General features: G+C 49.6%; 2 protein-coding genes across 3 annotated transcripts in view; one reads left to right on the forward strand and one right to left on the reverse strand.

Moving 5' to 3' along the window:
- Positions 1–9,312: 9,312 nt before the first annotated feature.
- On the reverse strand, positions 9,313–15,089 carry LOC129514636 (mitochondrial import inner membrane translocase subunit Tim21-like). Its single transcript, XM_055333368.1, has 6 exons — positions 14,542–15,089; positions 11,967–12,029; positions 11,770–11,867; positions 10,159–10,232; positions 9,969–10,074; positions 9,313–9,803 (listed from the first exon to the last, which is right to left on the reverse strand). Exons 1-6 carry the CDS (start codon positions 14,837–14,839, stop codon positions 9,708–9,710), a joined length of 735 nt encoding a protein of 244 aa, XP_055189343.1. The 5' UTR covers positions 14,840–15,089; the 3' UTR covers positions 9,313–9,707.
- A 119-nt stretch (positions 15,090–15,208) lies between these two features.
- Positions 15,209–19,085, forward strand: part of LOC129514635 (F-box only protein 15-like) — a 49,798-nt gene continuing 45,921 nt past the window's right edge. For both annotated transcript variants that reach the window (XM_055333366.1, XM_055333367.1), the window contains exon 1: positions 15,209–15,895. In XM_055333366.1, coding sequence (XP_055189341.1) covers positions 15,768–15,895 — 128 coding nt within the window. In that variant the 5' untranslated portion in view covers positions 15,209–15,767. The remainder of the gene's footprint in view (positions 15,896–19,085) is intronic.

Below are 19,085 nucleotides of genomic sequence, written 5' to 3' on the forward strand. Positions count from 1 at the left end.
GAAAGGACAGGACAGCCTGAGATTAGAACCAGCAGCAGGTGTGGAGAGAACAGGAGGATGGGGGGTGGAAGGCAGGGTAGGAAGGAGGGAGGAGCTAGGCGGAGAGGCAGCCCCAGAAGGGCTGACACAAGGTGGTGACTGAGACCGTTGCCAGGCGCTCCTTGGTGCAGACTCTGACCATCTCAGCAGGGTGCTGGCTGGGCAGACGTTCCTCCCCCACCTGCAGCACTTCCCTCCACTGAGCTTGTGGTCTGGCCCACCCATGGCTCCCTGTCACTTCACTTCTTCCCCAGGCCCTGGCCAATGGACGCAGTGTGAAGCCTTCCCCAATCCCAGCCCCAAGATGCTGGATGGTAAAGCTGCACTGCTTCTCTTAAGCAAAGTGGATCAAGTCCCTGGCCCTATTCACAGCACATGGACAATAAACATTTAAGGAACTGGTCTGAGAATGAGATGGGGTCTTGGTGTTGGCATCAGAGGATCCATGGGATGCTCCAGATCACTTAGGCGACTTCATGAAGTGGCTTGTTTCTAATTCTGTGCTTCTTTCCACTGGTGAGACACATCTTTACCTCTCCTGATCCAGTGAGACCCACAACATTGATCTTGCCTGATGTAAATCAACCAGAAGGGACGTAAATGTTTGTCAAGAGGGAAGGTGGCTAGACATAAGTCTCTAGTATAGTCTGTTAAGGAGAGAATAGGGAGAAGACGAGGAGGAGGCAGAGGAGGTAGGAGACGAAAGAGATGGAGAGTCAGAGGTGGTGTTGGAGAGAAGGGGATACAGCAGGAGAAACGGGGACCTGCGGCTTGATGGATTTTAAACGAGAGCAATCGTGTCCTATTTCCTTGGGGCCTGAGCTGCTGTTTGAAGTCACCTGGATAATGAGGTATTTGGCTCCTGTTTATTCTTCAGGGCTCCCTGCACACTGGAATCCTGACTCTAGCTGAGACTCAATAAATCTGGAGGTGCCCTTTGTATGGGAGGAACCCTGCAGCCCACTTCAGAAGCGTCCCCAGGATTGCCACCACAGGGACCAAATCAAGAACGCTTCAAAGACAGTTGCAATCGAGCCAGGCGCTGCACTTGCTCCCTTGGTCAGATGCCCCCACGTTATCCCCTGACGTGAGCGCTGAAAATCGCAGCCTCCAGGTGGCCCAGTTAACGAGAAACATCTGCACAAGTCCTTAGCAAACACACCGGCATTCCTGGATTAAGTAAATTGCGATAAAGTTAAGTCAGTATTAATAACACAAATGATGATGCAGTTGCATTTGGTAAGGACAAAAATGAACACATTAACAATACTTTGAAATGAAAAATAATGAGCCTATTACAATCTGTATATTATTTGAAACTATTGAAATGGCATACATCATTTTTACGTATTTATGTCCATTTCATATATCTATAGGCTAAACACGAACTTATATCAATGACTGTGACATCTAGCTTAATTACACTTATCGTTTTTATCCCAACTGTTGCTGAGGAAAAATAACAGCATTTCCCGGTGGTCTGTCACAACAGCAGCCGGCAGCTTCCAAGAAAAACAGTTGACTTTCATCATCTGTGCCAAAGACAAGGGGTCCTGTTTGGCTCATCGAGAAATCAATATACTCCTTTAGAGTCTCCTCTCCAGACAGAAAGCCCTGTGCCTCCCTCAGCATTTACTTGTTGATAGCAGTTACTTATCTCCAAAACAATACTGACAATTTTGCCTAAATAAATGAACGTTCCCACTGCTGCATTCCCATGTGGCAGGAACAGTAAGTGAACATGAACAATGAGTTCCCATAAGGGAGACCGCTCTTGGGGCTAGAGCATCATTATCATCAGACAAACATCATTATGGTCCTGCTCTTCGCTCATCATGCCGCCCCCCTCCCGTGACTTGATGGCACAGCTCGTGCCGAATAACAGTCAGGGTGCAGTCAGCACAGGGCTGGATACCCAGGGCCAGGGATGAAGTCTGGGTTCTCCATTTGATGAATTTGACCTTATCAACTTTATGTTTTTTTTTTTAATTTTTTAACAAATATTTTATTTATTTATCTGAGAGAGAGAGAGCACAAGGGAGAGGGGCAGAGAGAGAAGGAGAGTCTTAAGCCAACTCCGTACTGACCTTGGAGCCTGACATGGGGCTTGATCCCAGGACCCTGACACCACGTCCTGAGCCGAAACCAAGAGTCAGAAGCTTAACCAACTGGGCCACCCAGGCAACCTAACTTTTTTTTTTTTTTACCTTTTTAATCCCTCAGATCTCAATAAATAGAAACGATCCATGTTAAACATTGTTTCATTCATTCACATTTCCGTTAACTGTTTTTAATAAAAGCTCATCACAGATTCTGGGAATAAGGGGAGAGGATGGAAAAAGAAGAAGAAGGAGAGGCGTTTTATAATTTATCAGAGATCTTAGTATTATGATTATAAACCAGAGAAGAGCGGACTAATAGTTTTCTAGGTTGGGTGGGGGATCTGGAAATAGGATATTTGGTGGAAAAGGGGACACGGTGCCCCAGCAAGGCATCTGGGTGTCAGGGAAATTCGGGGAGAGAGAAGCTTCCCTGCGAGCTACACAGATATAACTGTGGCATCAGGGCCACACAGTGAAAGGCCGGGTGGGGTCAGGCTGCCTGCTGCTCTGGACAGTCAACAGATTAATTGCAGCACATCCACCACATCTGATGAACACACGTGGTTCTTTCGAGCTGCTTCTACAGGAATTTTTAAGTAAATGGTCACAGCATTGGCACTGCAGTCAAAGAAATGTTTTACCATGAAAATAGTCTTTTATAAAAGAATGGAACTCTCTTTGGTCAAATCAACAGATGTGAATGCAGCCACTTACTGTGATTCTCGTAACTATTTGATCAGAACATTACTTTTCTTTGCATTTTCGTTCTGTCATATTGTGAAGCAAGTGGTCTCACAAGTTGGTTTTTCCATAAACCATTTTTTGCTGCCTTAAATATATATCTACCCCAACGAGCAGTGTTTTCCTTCCGCCAACCCCACTCCTGGGGTATATCCACCTTCTAGAGGCATCAATTTGATGTTATTTTGGTTGTTATTGTATTTTACTGATGCAGGGTGGCTCGTGAACATTTGGGGACCGCATCCACAGATTTCGTGGCTTTCTGTTCCTTAGATTTGGCTTACCAGGAATTTTGCAGCTGTTCAGTTGCCTTCCAAGTCACGTGCTGCATTAGAATGATGGATGTTTCTAAGGCTTGGTTTTCACAAACATTTTGGGAGGACCTACTATTGCCAAATAACCCTCAAACTGGAGGTCCAAAAATGGAAGCGATGCCTTCTCTAACTGCAGTCTGAAGGGAAGACGAGACACACACTGGTAGCTGCCCTGGGTGGGAGCACCTTCCTCACGGCCTCACAGAATCCTTACAACAACCAGAGGCAGTTGTGTTGTCCTCACTGGAGAGATGAGGAGGCTGAGCTGTGGAGAGACCAAGGGGCATGAACCTTGGCATGAAACAATGTTGAAACATCCAGGCTTCAGACTGCTGTTTCCAAGGTCACACAGAGCAGGTGGCTCCAGCCCATGCATTTGGTGGCCTCCAGAATGGTGAGTGGGTCCCAAAAGATAGGTCCACGTTCTAATCCCCAGAACCCGTGAATGTCACCCTATAGGGCAAAAGATGTGATTAAGATGAAGATCTTGAGGCTGTGGGTTATTGAGTTCAGCCTGGGTCTCCACGGGAGGGAGCACTGCGGCCCTGGGCTTCATGCACCTGCTCTGGACTTTTTTTTTTTTCTTTTTTAAAGATTTTATTTATTCATGAGAGACACAGAGAGAGGCAGAGATACAAGCAGAGGGAGAAACAGGCTCCCCGCGGGGAACCCCATGCAGGACTCGATCCCAGGACCCTGGGATCACGACCTGAGTCGAAGGCAGAAGCTCAACCACTGAGCCCCCAGGTGGCCCTGCTCTGGACGTTTTGTCACAGCGTCTTGCAGGCAGGGAGCCCAGCATTGACCAGCTTCATGCCAGCCCATGGAGCAGGAAGGAAAGCGTTATTTCCTAGGCGGATCTCCCTCTGCGTGTCACCCACCCGTTTCCGGGGGGTTCCGTCTGCATGTGGCGTCTGCACAGGACGAGGGCCGGGGGGGCAGCAGGAGGTGAATCGGGGTCTGAGACTCACCGCGGGTGGTTCCAAGCCCCTGGTGGTAGCAGCCCCTCGCCTTGCTCGGCACAGGGGGACCCAGGAGGCGCAGGCGGGGTGAGTGAGGCACCCTGTTTCCGCTCCCGGGACTAACAAGGCCCCATGCTCCCTGTTGGTGGTGGTAGGTGGGGAGCCCTGCTCAGCCCCTGTGGCGAGAGGCCCACAGCAGGCAGTGCCCCAGGAGGAGCTCTCGGCCCCCCGAGCTTGTGGCCTGGGCTGGGGGGGACTTGGCTTTTCTGCCCCGTAAGGGCCAAGGCCATAGGATAGGCCCGTGACCTGCTTCTTGGGTGGAACCTTACGGTCAGGAGATGGTTTTGGAAATGTCACTGGGGGAAGGAGACCTCTTGCCCATAAAAGCATAGCTTCTGGGGCTGCTTGGGTGAGAAAGGAATGAGCTCAGGACCCACTGGGAAGCCTTACAAAAATTCCAAGTAGCTGAGAATATTTACTAGGAAGACATATGCAGGTCCTAAAACCACCTGTTAGCAAAGCTTTTGGATGTCAGGGTATGAGGAGGTGAGCCCCTGGAGGGGGGCTGGAGCAGGGCGGGGGCGACCTGGGGAAGGACCTCTGTGGGGAGCTGTGGAGATCGATGGGGGGGGGATTGGTTTAGAGGGAGGAGGACCTAGGGGCGTAGACGGAGGTCGAGGGGTTGACTCGGGGGGCTGGTTTAGAGGGAGGGGGACCTAGGGGCGCAGATGGAGGTCGAGGGGAGACTCGGGGGGCTGGTTTCGAGGGAGGGGGTACTAGGAGCACAGACCGAGGTTGAGGGGAGGATTCCTACCTCCCAGCTACAGCAGCTCTGAGCATCTGCCAGGCGAGGGGGCTGTGGGGACGGGGTAGGACATGGATAAATCCTACAGAGACCCGGCACCTGGGGGGCTCAGCAGGTTAAGCAGCTGAGTCTTGGTTGGGGCTCAGGTCGTGGGCTCGAGCTCCGCGTGGGGCTCAGCGCGGTGTCTGCTCGGGTCCCCTCCCTCCGCTCCCCCTGCTCGCACACACTCGCACAGATACACACCAGTCTTAAAAAAAAAATGAGGAAGAACAGGTAAGTAGCCAAACTCGAAACAGGGCTACAGTTCAGGCTACGGAGAGGACGAGAGACACAAGCAGAGCTGTGAGAGCGGAGAAGAACGGGAAAGTGGGGTTTGGTGCCTGCGGCCCGGAGACACTGACGGGGTGAGCGGGTCCATGGCCGAGACCAGGCCGAGACCAGGCCGAGACCAGGCCGAGACCAGGCCGCAGGACCCGCGTGGCAGGTGGGGCGCTCGGTGTCCACCCTGAATCAAGTCCTCGAAGATGGGGAATCATCCCCAGGGCAGTGCTGGGCTGGGGGGTCTGTGACACCGGGGCACCCTGTGCTTAATCAGGCTTCATCTGTGTAAATTTGCGGAGCGTGGTGGCAGGTGACCAGCCCCGTCGGCACCGAGCCTGAGATGCGTCCTCCTCGCGGTGTCCTCAGGGCCAGAGGCCCTCGTCGGTGAAGCGTCTGCCTGCGGCTCAGCTCACGGTCCCGGGGCCTATTGAGCCCCTGCTCAGCGGGGAGTCTGTCTCCCTCTCCTACTGCCCCTCCCCGCTGCGCCTGCACTTCCTCTGTCTCGGTCTCAAAATCTTTTTTTTTTTTAATTTTTTTTAAAAATTTATTTATGATAGTCACAGAGAGAGAGAGAGAGGCAGAGACACAGGCAGAGGGAGAAGCAGGCTCCATGCACCGGGAGCCCGACGTGGGATTCGATCCCGGGTCTCCAGGATCGCGCCCTGGGCCAAAGGCAGGCGCCAAACTGCTGCGCCACCCAGGGATCCCTTGGTCTCAAAATCTTAAAACAAGAACACTAACCCCATGCGTGGGGCCCACACCCTTACAGCCCAGTGGCCTCCCAAAGGCCCCAGGGCCCAACACCATCACCTTTGGGGGTTAGGGCTTCAGCATATGAATTTGGGGGGGGGGTACAAACATTTGGACATAACACATGGTGACTGAAGTGGTGGATCACAGTGTCCTCCTCCAGGCTCTGGTCCAAACTTGCCGGTGTTTGGCTCTCGCATGTCTTGCTCTGGGTTTGGGGCCTGTGCGCATGAGGCGTCCCAGGCACCTGATGGGAGGAAGTCCTGGTTGGGGACGTTGTGCATTTATTTTCAACTTTTTTGAGCAGTGTCGAGTGCGCTGTCCAAAAAGTGCCACTGCCCCCCCCCCCCGCCGCCCCTCCAAGCAGTGGGGCTCCCTGTCCATTCTCTTTTCTTCGTTTTTTTCTTTCTTAACATTTAAACAGAATGTTTTATTGACTTTAAGTCCGCTGGGGACAAAAACCTGGGTTTATGTTCTAAGACCATTCACTTCTTTACTGATTTCAAAGCGTTCACCCGTCTGGCAGATGGAAACGAGGAGCCCACGCTGCACGTTCCTGATTTCAGTGAGGCTGGAGGTTTTCTCAGAAGCATCTCAGCTCCATGTGCCCTCCCTTTACTGTTAACTGTTCTGGGATGTTAAAATGCCCACTTTCGCCCTGGGTTGCTGCTTCTAGCTCACCGGTTGTCTTCAAGCTCTTTGCAAGTAATCCTTCCTTTGCTATAGGTGTTGTAAAGCGTTCTCATTAGTGGCTTAATTTTTTTCTAAGTTTTTTTTTTTCAAGATATATACTTATTTAAGAGGTGGAGAGAGTTTGAGTGGGGGGAGGAACAGAGGGAGAGGAACAAGCAGACTCCATGCCGAGTGCAGAACCCTGCCTGTGGCTCAATCCTGGGACCCTGAGATCATGACCTGAGCCAAAATCGAGTCAGATGCTCAACCGACTGAGCCCCCCAGGTGCCCCTCTGTAATCTTTTTAAAAAAATTTTATTTATTTATCCATGAGAGACATAGAGAGGGAGAGGCAGAGACACAGACAGAGGGAGAAGCAGGCTCCTCACAGGGAGCCCAATGTGGGACTCAATCCCGGACCCCAGGATCACTCCCTGAACCGAAGGCAGATGCTCAGTCGCTGAGCCACTCAGGTGTCCCCTGAAGTTCCTAATCTTAAAACCAATCTTTTTCTTCATGACTTCTCATTCTGTGTCTTACAAGATCCTTCCCACAAAGGTCACAAGGATGACCGAAGTTGTAAGGTGTTAATCTATGTGGGGCAGACACTTGTGTGGTGTGGGGCAGATTCCACTCCCTTCCTCCCCACCTGGTACCCGACGCCCAGCGCCATTCCTTGGAGCGTGTGACCAACCTCCGCATGGGTAGGTGTGTCCCGGTCTGCGACTGTCTGCCGTCCCCTCCCCTCCAGTGAGCACGGCCATCTGGGCGGCAGGGCCCTCTGTGAGGGTGCGTGGACTCCAGGGGACACAAGCCCCCTCTTCCTGCGGCACAGGGGCCTCACTCACCTGAACCCAATCACCTGCTTCATCTGTTCTGTCCCTGTGACAGCGGTCACACAGCTGTGCCACTTTCTGGGCCTGCTCTCACCCTGGCCACCACTCCCCCGTCTCCCCTCTTGCCCTTCGGAGACTATCCCACACCTCATCCCACTCTCCGAGGCCCAACCCCACTCGGAGCGTCTTCTTGGCTCATGACACACTCAGGCGAAGCAGCTGGGGACGACTCTGAACTTGTCCCCTCCCCCTCCCCCTGCAGACTTCTCTGCCCTTGTGCCCCCCCCTCCCCCCGGGTTCTGCCCTGAATCCAGTCCCCTGGGACCTCGCTCTGCCCTTGTCCCTTTTCTTCCCTGCATTTCAGCATCTCCTCTCTTGCCTCCTTTTCTTTTGCATGTCCCCAGATTTCTTTCATCTTTAGGAATCCTAGAAAAAAGACAAAACCAGTCAAAGTGCAAACACACTGATACTTTACTGTTAACCACTATAGAGAATGGGGGGGCGCAGGTGCCGTGCGTGCTCCACTGGATAGCTCACCTCTGTAAGCCTCAGCTGCTTCCTCCGTGTGGGGCTTTCTGAGCTCCTTCTCTAGGCCAGTGTCCTGAGCACCAGACTCGACTGTCTGGTTGCTCCTAGACCCACCATGTGGCTGACTCGGGGGCTGGTTTACCTAGATGCTCAACTTAGCATCTCCACTCCCTCCCCTAGTTCTTACTATGCTCACTCCAGGTGGACCCGAGGGCTATCCTGGGCTATTCCCTCTGCACCCACTTGGCCTCTACCCCCTAAACATGCTTCCACGGTACACCTTCTCTGGCTTCATCAGTGTCTGAACTGTCCTAATGGCCTTCATGCTGGCCTCCTCCTTGGCTCTCATCCCTCCTGCAGCTACCAGTCCTTTTTTTTTTTAAGGTTTTATTTACTCATGAGAGAGACACACAGAGAGAGAGAGAGGCAGAGACACAGGCAGAGGGAGAAGCAGGCTCCATGCAGGGAGCCTGACATGTGACTCAATCCCGGGTCTCCAGAATCAGGCCCTGGGCTGAAGGCGGCGCTAAACCACTGAGCCACTGGGGCTGCCCACCAGTCCTTTTCTGTTACCACAGACACAGTAGCTTCTGCTCCTGCTCAGTTTCTCATGTTCTCCGTTGCTACTGAAGAAACTTAACCCTCTTGTCATGTGATATACTCCCCCCCCGCCCCGCAGCACTCCCAGGCCCCACAGAAAAGGACATTTCTAGTGCACAGGCACTTTACAGTCACATGACTGCACTCTTGGAAGTTAGGGTCAGTTTTCTCCAGATCGCCCGTAGATACTTGGGACAGTGGTCCTGTCCCACAAATACTGGCACCAGGCTGTCTCCATGTTCCTTCAGCAGTGAGGAGGGACTTGTGCTCTCCAGGGGGTGGCGACACTCGGTGATGCCAATTTGTGGTTGGTGCTTGCACCTTACCGCTTGTTCAGCTGGACAGTGAGGTCAGACGTGTGAGGTGTGGCATCTATACAGGCCTCTGCCCTGGTTGAGGATCCAATGGCCCCCGATGAGTGGGCGTGGGCTTCTCCCACTGCAGCCAGTGTTCACACTTGCTGAGCTGGAAGTACGAGACACACTACAGTGCTACAAACTGTGGTGTATACAGCCTTTCTACAGGTGTGCTGAACCATACGTTTAACATTTGCATTTGTCACTTGAACTTCCTACAGTTCTCAAATGTTCTCACATGTTCAAGTCAGATTCCCAAGTGTGTGGAAGCAAGCAGCTTCTGACATCTCTGTTACTTCTGACTTTATTTCACAGATTTTACAGTTATACAGCATGAAAGCATAAAATATTGAACTCTTTTTGCTTATTTACATGGTGCAGTTTTTAATAACACAGATTTCTTATCATGAAAGATATTAACTAGAACAGAAATACTGCCCATGATCGATTCAGAGATACCATAAAGTATGTTCTTTTTCATGATTTGCCCTCTGTAAGAAATTCTCCACATACGTGTATCTAAATGCAACTACTACCCAGTTACATTCACTTTTATGTGCTACACACTCTTTCCTATCTTATTCTACAGCCTTGGGAGGAGAGTGGGGAAGGGCAGAGCTGTGTGCCCGCACCACTCCACGTGTGCTTGGAAACCGTGCTTGCTGGGGTCCTGCAGTTAGCTCAGGATCGATTGTCTTCGATGATGATAGTTCTTCTAGGGTGGGGCTCAAGTTCAACAAATATGTATCGAAATTCATATTCGCCACTTTCTGGGTTCTGAAAAATAAACATATTTCTTGGTGTAACTTCTGTCCCCAGAGCTTATGTCCTACTGCATTGGAGCCCTTGATCCTCCTAAGGCCCCCTAAAGTTCCCACAAGGTCCCCACAAAGTCCCATGAGGTCTCCACCAAGTCCACAAGGTCCCACAAGGTCCCCATACCTCCTTCACTTCAAGATGCACTGTTCCTTGCTTCCCAGGCTCGGAGCCCTCGATGTAGAACTTCACACGCATGTATTTCAGCCCATCCTTTACATATTCAATAAAACTGCCAAGAAAATGGAAGAGCGCGGCTCAAACTTCTGTCACTTCAACAAGCGCCCGAGCTTCCTGAACACATGTGAACGGGTACCTGACGTGCTGTCTCCGTCCACGGCGCGTCGCCTCCCCGTAGCCCTTCACGGGCTCCCCGAAGACGCTGATGACCTGTGGGACAGACTCGGTGAGGCCTCCACCCTTCAAGCTTTCCAGGGAAATATGTTCTGGCAAATCAAGTGATTTTTTTTTAAAGAAAACAAATCATTAAGCCTGGGACCCTTTCAAAATGACAACTCCACTGATGAGAAAACGGACCAAAAAAAGAATTAGGCGAAAACCCTCCCACAAGGATATATTTCAAGACCGGGCACAACAATGGGGGCAAATGCTTAAATATACATTTGAATGTTTTTAGTGAAATGTATCTAATGGGGTCTAATACTCAAAGCTACAAGAATAAGACAACTTTCTGAGTCACTAGAGACAGTGAAATAGAAGAACGAGTACAGGTTTCTCCAGCTATCCAAAAGTTGGCTTGACCACGTTGCTTTTAAGAAGGACCTACGCTAATACCTGTTTCTGCTAACTGAACAAAATCCAAATGCTTCTTGCTTCCATGAAATGGTGGCTGCGCCCTCGCTTTACGCTTCTGACTTATGAGAACTTTCGTGGGAGCGCACCACTTCCAGACGGCAAGGGAACCTGCAACAATCAACTGCTTAGAATAAGCCAGATCTAGAGGTATGAACCCACGATTCCTAAAGGAAAACTCACAATGACATGGACATGCAGTTCTTCCTGAATTTAAAATGCAAATACCACGGAGCCCAGGGAAAGCGGTCAGGGACCTGCGCCTACTGAGGGCACCTGCAGCCTCACGCCTCCCCCTCACAGGGTGCTGTATTACTCCTGGGTCTGGGTGAGAAGCCACCCGCCTGGTTTTTGGTGTTGTCTGCTGTTTTCCTTCAAGATACAAGATTTCAAAGAGTTTCCACTCTGGCACTACAATGGCTGCGCTGGCTTTCTACCTGTGACTGGAAAGCATCACGGAAAGCCCTCCTTCTGGACAGGACTCGTAACAGAACATGGGCAGCTTTCCCATATGTCAGCCTCCTTCCAGGGGATGCTCTGGGCAGGCCGTGCTTAAGAGCATAAGCTTTGGAGTCACACAAACTTGGCCTCAGGTCCTGGCTGTACCATTTACAGCTCAGCAATCTCAGTTGTTACCCAATCTCTAAAGTGTCAGTCTCCCCTTCTGCAAATGGCACAGTCAGTAGTATTTAACACAAATGGCTTTCATGAGATCCAAGAAAGAGGATGTGCTGAGTGCAGTGCCTGGTGCATAATGTGCCTTTAGTGTCAAGAATTACCATTATGATCATGGGGCCACTAAGCTTTTTTATAAGACTAGAAACTTACCGCATGAGTTTAAAACTCTGGGAAGATCTAAGCATTTAACATCTATGACGATAAGTGACTCTCTTGTATAATTAGGATGGAAACATCGCTACACAGACCTTTAGGTGGTCTTAAGGCATTTCAAGTACAGAACAAAGAGCTAATAACATAATCACAATCCAACCGTTATGACTTTATTATCCTATAAACGTCACTAGTCTCAGAACCAATATGTGAGTTCTGTCCCCCGACCCTGGCATCTTCTCCGGTTCTTCACAGTGTGTGTGACTGCATCTGGAAGACTCACCTCGGGGTGTGATCTGCATTTTTCTAAGGCTTTCCCATAGATCTTATTAGGACTGGATGAAGAAAAAAGTTCTTTGAAAATTGTGTAAAACAAGCCACCTGCGAATTATAGAAAAAGAAGATCAAGCAAATCAAGAGCAAGACAAATGTTTAGTTAAACAGATTTTAGGGACAGACATTATACTTGCTGTGATCAACCTGTGACGGTGATTCCAATAAGCACCACTATCAAGTAGGTAAAATCTCTTCCAGCTTCTTTCACTGTAAAAAGAAAGCACCACTGAGTTAGAGGTGTGCCAGATGGGCAGGAACGCTCATGGCTTCAGCACTTCTGGAGGGTGAGATGTGGACCCAGGACCCTATGAGGGGGTCTGCATGCATGCTGGAACAGCTGCTCTCAAGCCTCCCCACAAATCAGAACCACCTGAACAAAGTTTTCAAAAGAACCTCAGCAGAATTCTGGGCCAAGGAATTTGTATTTTAATTTTATTTAGTAGTATAATTTTAATACTTCTTTACTTTCTAAGATGACAAAACACTTGAAATAAGTGCCCCAGGCCCTCGGCGTGAAAACATGTTACAGATTTGGCAGTGCCGGTCACATTCTGTTCACAGATGAAGTGTTTGCTTTGTTAACTGTAGTCCAAGGGATCAGCATAGGCCTCAACTCTTCCAGTCACCTTCCCACCAGGCTGCCTCCACTGGCAGAATGGAATTCAGAACAGGAATTTGCTTGGCCAGCCAGAGCTGATAATCGGATGAACTTAGAATACGAAGCACCTGCTACCCACAGGTAGCACTTGTTGGAACACAAAATGACAACAACGTCTATGTAGTCTCACTTAGGATTTGTTAGGTATGTGTTACAATGTGACTGTTAGGGACCTGAGCCTTCTGGACTTTGTCCTGTAGAGTAACCACACACCATACACGGCTATGTGAGTGTTATTTTAAAGTTACGTTAACTTAAACACTCAGTCCCTCAATCACACTAGCGACATTTCAAGTGCTGAACAGCCACATGTAGAGACCTCATACGTATAGAACATCTCTGTCTCTGCGAAAAGTTTTATTTGGACAAAGCTGTTGTGGACATTTTGCAAGACGTCACATTTGTCCATTCTATTTATGCCATCATATTCGTCAGAGCCCAAAGTAACAAGTGGCATGTGTGTCAGGAAGCTTGGTAAACACAGGTACTCCAAATGTGGGGGATGAGGCCAAAAAACAGATCCAGAGCTCACCAACCACATGAGCAAAACCCTTAGGGGTATACTGCATGGGGCATGCTAAGACGCTCCATCTCAAATAAAAGAAACTACTGCATCCTGTATATCCTAGTGTGGTGTGTGATAGGTTCCTTTGGACGCTGTGGGCAGCATATTCCACATTTGAGAATACTGCTCCCACTCCTTCGCTGAGTCACCAGGAAGGCTGTCGCCTTTGAATGGGGTCCAGATCAGGACAGGACTCTGCAGCAGGACCCGTCTGCAGCGTAAGCAGCCCCATTGCTGGAGCGACGACCTGACACATGCTGTTTGACAGTCTCTGCCTCTGCCCTCTGCATACAGGTTGTTCATTCATGCTGAACTTTTAATCATCCCTCACAGCCCTGTTCAGGCTATTATGAATGAATGATCATGTATTTTACATATTCAACAGATTACAAAACAATTGCTAGGATACAGTTTTTTTTTGTTAATGTTAAAAAGTATATATGCACCAAAAAAAAAATATATGCACTGAAATGACATAGAGCAAAATGTTAACAAAAGTCATCTCTGCATGGTAAAATCAAGGTGTCTGAACTCTTTGCTTCCTTTTTACTTATCTTTCCACAAATTACCGTGAAATGAAGAAATAAACAATAAATGTTAAATCCATCATCTCATCTGTGAAAACCTGACTTTCCCTGACAGAAAGACATTGTGCCTTCCGTATTACATATGTTCTTTCTATCACTTCCCGTGTCACTTGGAGGTAAACGGTTTTGAACACCTTTAATTCTGTAGCGTGAAGAGTCTAACTCAACATCTGGGCGCGGCAGTCATTCAAGAGCAGTGTTGGGCTGACCTACGTTGAGTGGGTCCCTAAGGATTATGCCTCAATAGTATTTCTTCTATTTATTCCACCCAATTACTCTGTATCTATTTTGTGCTCTCTGGTACTCTTTGCAGCAAACTACCATGCTTTCATTGTTTCACACTGTACCTACCTCCTCCTCATTAAGTGCATCTGTCTGTGTACAGGAACTCTCTGGCACACCCGTTAGCATCTGCTCAAGTGTACGCAGAGGAAATGGAAGCTCAAGAACTACTGGTGAACGGCTGTTCTAAAGAGCACTGACCTGGGTACTAGGAAATTAAGAGTAGAAGACGTGGCTTTAATTTTCCGTTGTGTGAAACTGGGGAAGTGTGCCTCACACACAGAATTTTAATGTTTGAGGGAGGCAACAGGAAACTCAACTGTGGTAAACCGCATCTGTGAAGTATACTAACTTACTATCAAGTACTCAACAACGGTTAAGTTGTAATAAAAGCTGGGAAACATTTTCTCGCCACAACTCAACAAAGTCACCTAAAAAGCAACTTTGAAATCCGAGTTCAAGTCTGTGAAGAAAACTGTGGGTCTACAGTCTCAAACTCTGAACTGTGTTGAACGGTCCTACCTTTTAATTTGCGTGAACCGTTTTTCTACCTTTAGCCCTGAACTTGTGCGAAGGGACCCTGCTCGCTCTCGCCACGTTTGCTGATAGACTGATCACTCCCGTTACCTTTCTGTGACGTTGAGACGACGGTTTCCCCTCTCTGGCTGTGCACGGACACTTGTTTGCTGCCGTCGTCTCCTGCCCTCTGGGGGCTCTGCCTCTGCGTCCAGATGGTTTTCTGGGTGACTCCAAGGACACTCTTAGGTCGTACCGCTTTCTTTTGCTCTCGCAGAGCCCAGCTCAAACCCGACGCGGCCCTCAAGCAAGCTCTGTTAAGCACTAAGCGTGGCGGAAACAACGGCTTCCCTGACGACCTGCACAGCTTCTCCGCACACCGCGCAGCCCGTAAGAAAGTACAAATCATGATCACAGAAAACCGCTCCGCTTTACAAAGGTGCCAGCGGGGAACCGCAAAGCTTCACTACCCAATACACACCCAGCCAGAGTGTACTCAGCGCTACACAGTCACATCGGTGATTCTGCACGGCTTGTTCGGCAAAAAAGTTAGCTCCCGAAAGAAGCCGTGTCCACCTCTTCTTCCCTTCTGTGCTCTTTCTACTAGAATTAAAGTGATTTAATTACCTGCCGTATTGACATTCACACACTACCCGCCATGCCTCTGCAAAGTAACCTGGGAAACCTCGGGGAGTCCTGGGAACAGTAGTCCGAGGCCCTCACTCCTCGCAGAGCTACCGCAGCGGGAAAGGCACCAGGACTACATCTCCCACAGTGCAAGGCGGCCAGACAGCGCGTGGCCTTTCCGCCACCTTCCAGAGTTCCTTGCGCATGCGCTCCACCTATTTGGCGCCAGGGTGGGCGAGGCGATCGCCCAACGGGCGGCAGTCAAATTAGCGATTACGGACTGGGTGTTCTTGCAGCCCTTTGAGAGGACTGTAACCTGCGAAATTCTCAGTCTGACTATGGCTCTGCTGTTGCTTGTGGGGAAATGATGTAGCCTGTGCGTTTCAGTTTCTTCCCAAGGCCACCACACGGCAGGCAGCACAAACTTCCCCAAAGCCAGCAGCTGGGGAGAGACGAGGTTGCTGCAGTGCCCCCACCAGGGACCGAAACTCAGCGGCCCGCTTGCCACGCGGCGACCTCGGCATCAGGCCGCGGGGCGTGGGACGAAGCAGGGCCCGGAAGTTTCCAGAACCGCTCCTCGAGCCGGCGGAAGGGCGGGTCGGCCTCCGTCCCGCCTCTGCGCACGCGCGCCGGCGTCGAGTGGGCGTGGCGTGGGGCGGCGCGCTCCTGCCTCCGTGGTCGCTCCGCCTTGGGCGCTCCGCCGGGTCTCCATGGCGACGGGACGCGGCCGACTCCTGCTGCAGCACTGGCGCGGCCTCCAGGCGCTGCATTGGCCGCCGGGCGGCGTCGGCGCGGCCCCGGGGCTGGCCGGGGAGGCCCCCGGGCCCGCGGGGTTCAGGTGACTGTCGGGGGGCCGCGGGGCGGGGCGGGGCGGTACCCGGCACCTTTCCCCCTCTAACTTCACTCTCGGCTGTTCTTAGTGCAGGAGAGGTCCAGAGAACCGCGGGCGGACGTCCCCTCAACTTGGAAACTTGCGGAGACCCCAAGTCCTGATACAAGTAGCCTAGCTCCCCCCGGGGAACAGGCTTCCTCCTTCCCTTTATTCAGTTGTAGGCGCTGTGGGGAGCTGGGAGCCCTGGAGCAGCGCCTCCTGCGGGATGCGCTCCACCTGCGAGGGCAGGTGCACATCCCTGGTCTGCACCTGCGGGTCGCCACAAGGGCACCCGTTCAGAGCTCATCCCTAAAGTAGCTTGTCTCTTCTGGGGCCGGAAATCACCTTTCGTTCTTTTTATTAGGCTCTGGAATCTACTCATCAAAAGGTTACCGATTTTCTCTCCCGCCCATGGTTCCTGTATGGAGGACACAACCTCTAAGCAGATAATTCTGGTGGGCGGGTTGGTCTGGGAGTTTGTTTTCCTGGGGCAGAGCTTTCTGAATTTCGGATTTCGGGGTCTCCAGTGCCTTTCGTTTGGTTTCTTTTTACTCTTTCTTTTCTTCCTTCCATGGAGTTTGCGGGGGGGGGGGGGAGGGAGAGATGGGGAGGGCAGAGGAATAGGGAGAGAGAGAATCTTAAGCAGGCTCCACTGTGAGACTTCATCTCACAACCCTGAGATCATGGTGGAAGCTGAAATCAGCAGTCCACTGCTTAGCAACTGAGCCACCCAGAAGCCCCATAGGTCTGCTAGGCAAACCCTGAAGGGATGCGTATTGATAGCCACTCCTTGGTGTTCAGGCCCCTGATCCCCTTCTGCCTCTCTTCCTTGGGCACCTTGCGGCTGAAGGGTGGTCCTCTTGTTAAGTGAGAGAAGGCAACTTGGAGGAGATGGGGAAGGGGCAAGAAGCAGGATGCTGCAGCTATAATCCAGAAGGCTCTTTAGCTTAACTCCAAAGGTTGGTTGATTTCAGAGTGAATGATCCAGTTTGTCAGAGGTGCTGTCATAGTTCCTTATGGTGAGTGGTCCCTAACTTTACAGCCGCCATCTCGGTTAGTGTGCCAGGTGGAGCGACAGTATGAAGAGCAGTTTGCAACCTTGATGATTCTCTTTGCTTGCACGTCCTTGTGATTTGTAAGATACAAAAACTCATGTGTATCATGCCTTCTAATAAACCGAATGTCTGTGTTTATGTAGGAAAAACAATTGTTATTTAACAATCGACAACTTGAATTTTGTTTTCCCGAATCTCCAGGACTATGTCCCATGTTCATCCAAGGGTCCATAACCCCGTCATGTTGGTTTTGGAAGTGGTGCTCTGCACCTTTGTATTATGGCAGTAGTTGGTTCTTGAGTGTAGCTGCAGTGCTGGATATACCGCAGGACTTGTGACAACTAAAATGGTGACAATGCCTTCAGAACTTCTGTAGGAGCATTTAAATTTGAGGTCTGAACTTTAGATCAATTTGCCACTAACACTAAAATTAGTCTTTATATATAGAGCTCTGTCAGTGGGGAGCAGAATGATTTTTATGTGATGAATCTTCTATTACTTTGTAAGTTGAGTGAACATCCTGGTGATGACGTACTTAGAGTGTCTGGCAAAGGAGCCTGCTTGTCACCTTGTGATTTGGTGAGGTCTGCATTCTTTATGGGAAGGCAAATAAGCCGCTAAAAATGATTGCAGATGGTCTAAGTGGGTGGTGATTTTTATTGTTTCACTACAGAAAAATTAGATTTTAATAAGGAATCCATGGTTCCCTTTTTAATGAAAGATGTGAATATGTGTAAATACATGAACTGAGAAAAATGGCAGCATATTAGGTTGGCTTAATTTTGACTTGATTTAATTTCTTTGGTTTATCATATATCAAAAATCAGGCTCAGAAGATAATTTTTTAAGGTAAACTTAAAAAATATTGAATATATTCAAGGTTATCAGGCAAAATGTATTACTCGAAAACATTGTTTTCAAACAGAATGTCATCTTACTAATTATGTCAGCTAAGTATGCGCTTAATTTTGTAGACCCATAAATCTACATGAGGACATGCATGCAACTTACTGATTTGATTTTTTTAAATTTTTATTTATTTATGATAGTCACAGAGAGAGAGAGAGAGAGAGAGAGAGAGAGAGAGGCAGAGACACAGGCAGAGGGAGAAGCAGGCTCCATGCACCGGGAGCCTGATGTGGGATTCGATCCCGGGTCTCCAGGATCGCGCCCTGGGCCAAAGGCAGGCGCCAAACCGCTGTGCCACCCGGGGATCCCCAACTTACTGATTTGTTAATTGTGTGGCCCTTGAAAATATGCAGTTGGTTTATTTTATGGAGAAATAGAAATGTACTTTCAATATACCGAAACCCATACTAATAGGATATAGAATATAATACGGTGAGAAGAGCTCTGGAAGAACAGTCAGGAGATGAGTCTCTTGGGCTCTGGGCCTCTGTCTTGGGACCTCAAATGAATCCCTGTGATTGCCTTGTTAGAACTTCGGTAATCTTTGATTTGTCAAATATGGACATATGAAATCTATTTTAGTTATGGAAAAGCAGAACAGCAACAGATAGGCTGTATTTCTCAAACAGGTGCCAGTGGGCAGGTAATGCATGGGGCATTCTCCTGCGATGTAAAATTAATGCAGTGGCTTTGGGGAAAAATGTTAAGTAGTTCAACTGTAGGTAATATAATCCATTTGTTATATTAGCACAGCCACCGACAAATTATCCAGTAAAGTGCATCATTTGTATTAATTTTTTTAAATTTTTATTTATTTATGATAGTCAGAGAGAGAGAGAGAGAGAGAGAGAGAGAGGCAGAGACACAGGCAGAGGGAGAAGCAGGCTCCATGCACCGGGAGCCCGACGTGGGATTCGATCCTGGGTCTCCAGGATCGTGCCCTGGGCCAAAGGCAGGCGCCAAACCGCTGCGCCACCCAGGGATCCCTGTATTAATTTTTAAGATAAAGTAAGAGACTTCAAAGAACTTTTGAGCTCTCTGCAGGCTGTGCCCCCAGATTTCAGAGCAGCTGGCACTCCACTGCACCTGCCTAAAGAAAGGATTGTGCTATCAAACTGTGGATCCAAACCTTGTGTATGGGATTTTCAGTTTTGAAATTAAAACAACAAAAATCCCACAGTTCATTCCATATT

This window comes from Nyctereutes procyonoides, unplaced genomic scaffold (genome assembly GCF_905146905.1).
Source record: "Nyctereutes procyonoides isolate TBG_1078 unplaced genomic scaffold, NYPRO_anot_genome, whole genome shotgun sequence".
NCBI lineage: Eukaryota > Metazoa > Chordata > Mammalia > Carnivora > Canidae > Nyctereutes > Nyctereutes procyonoides.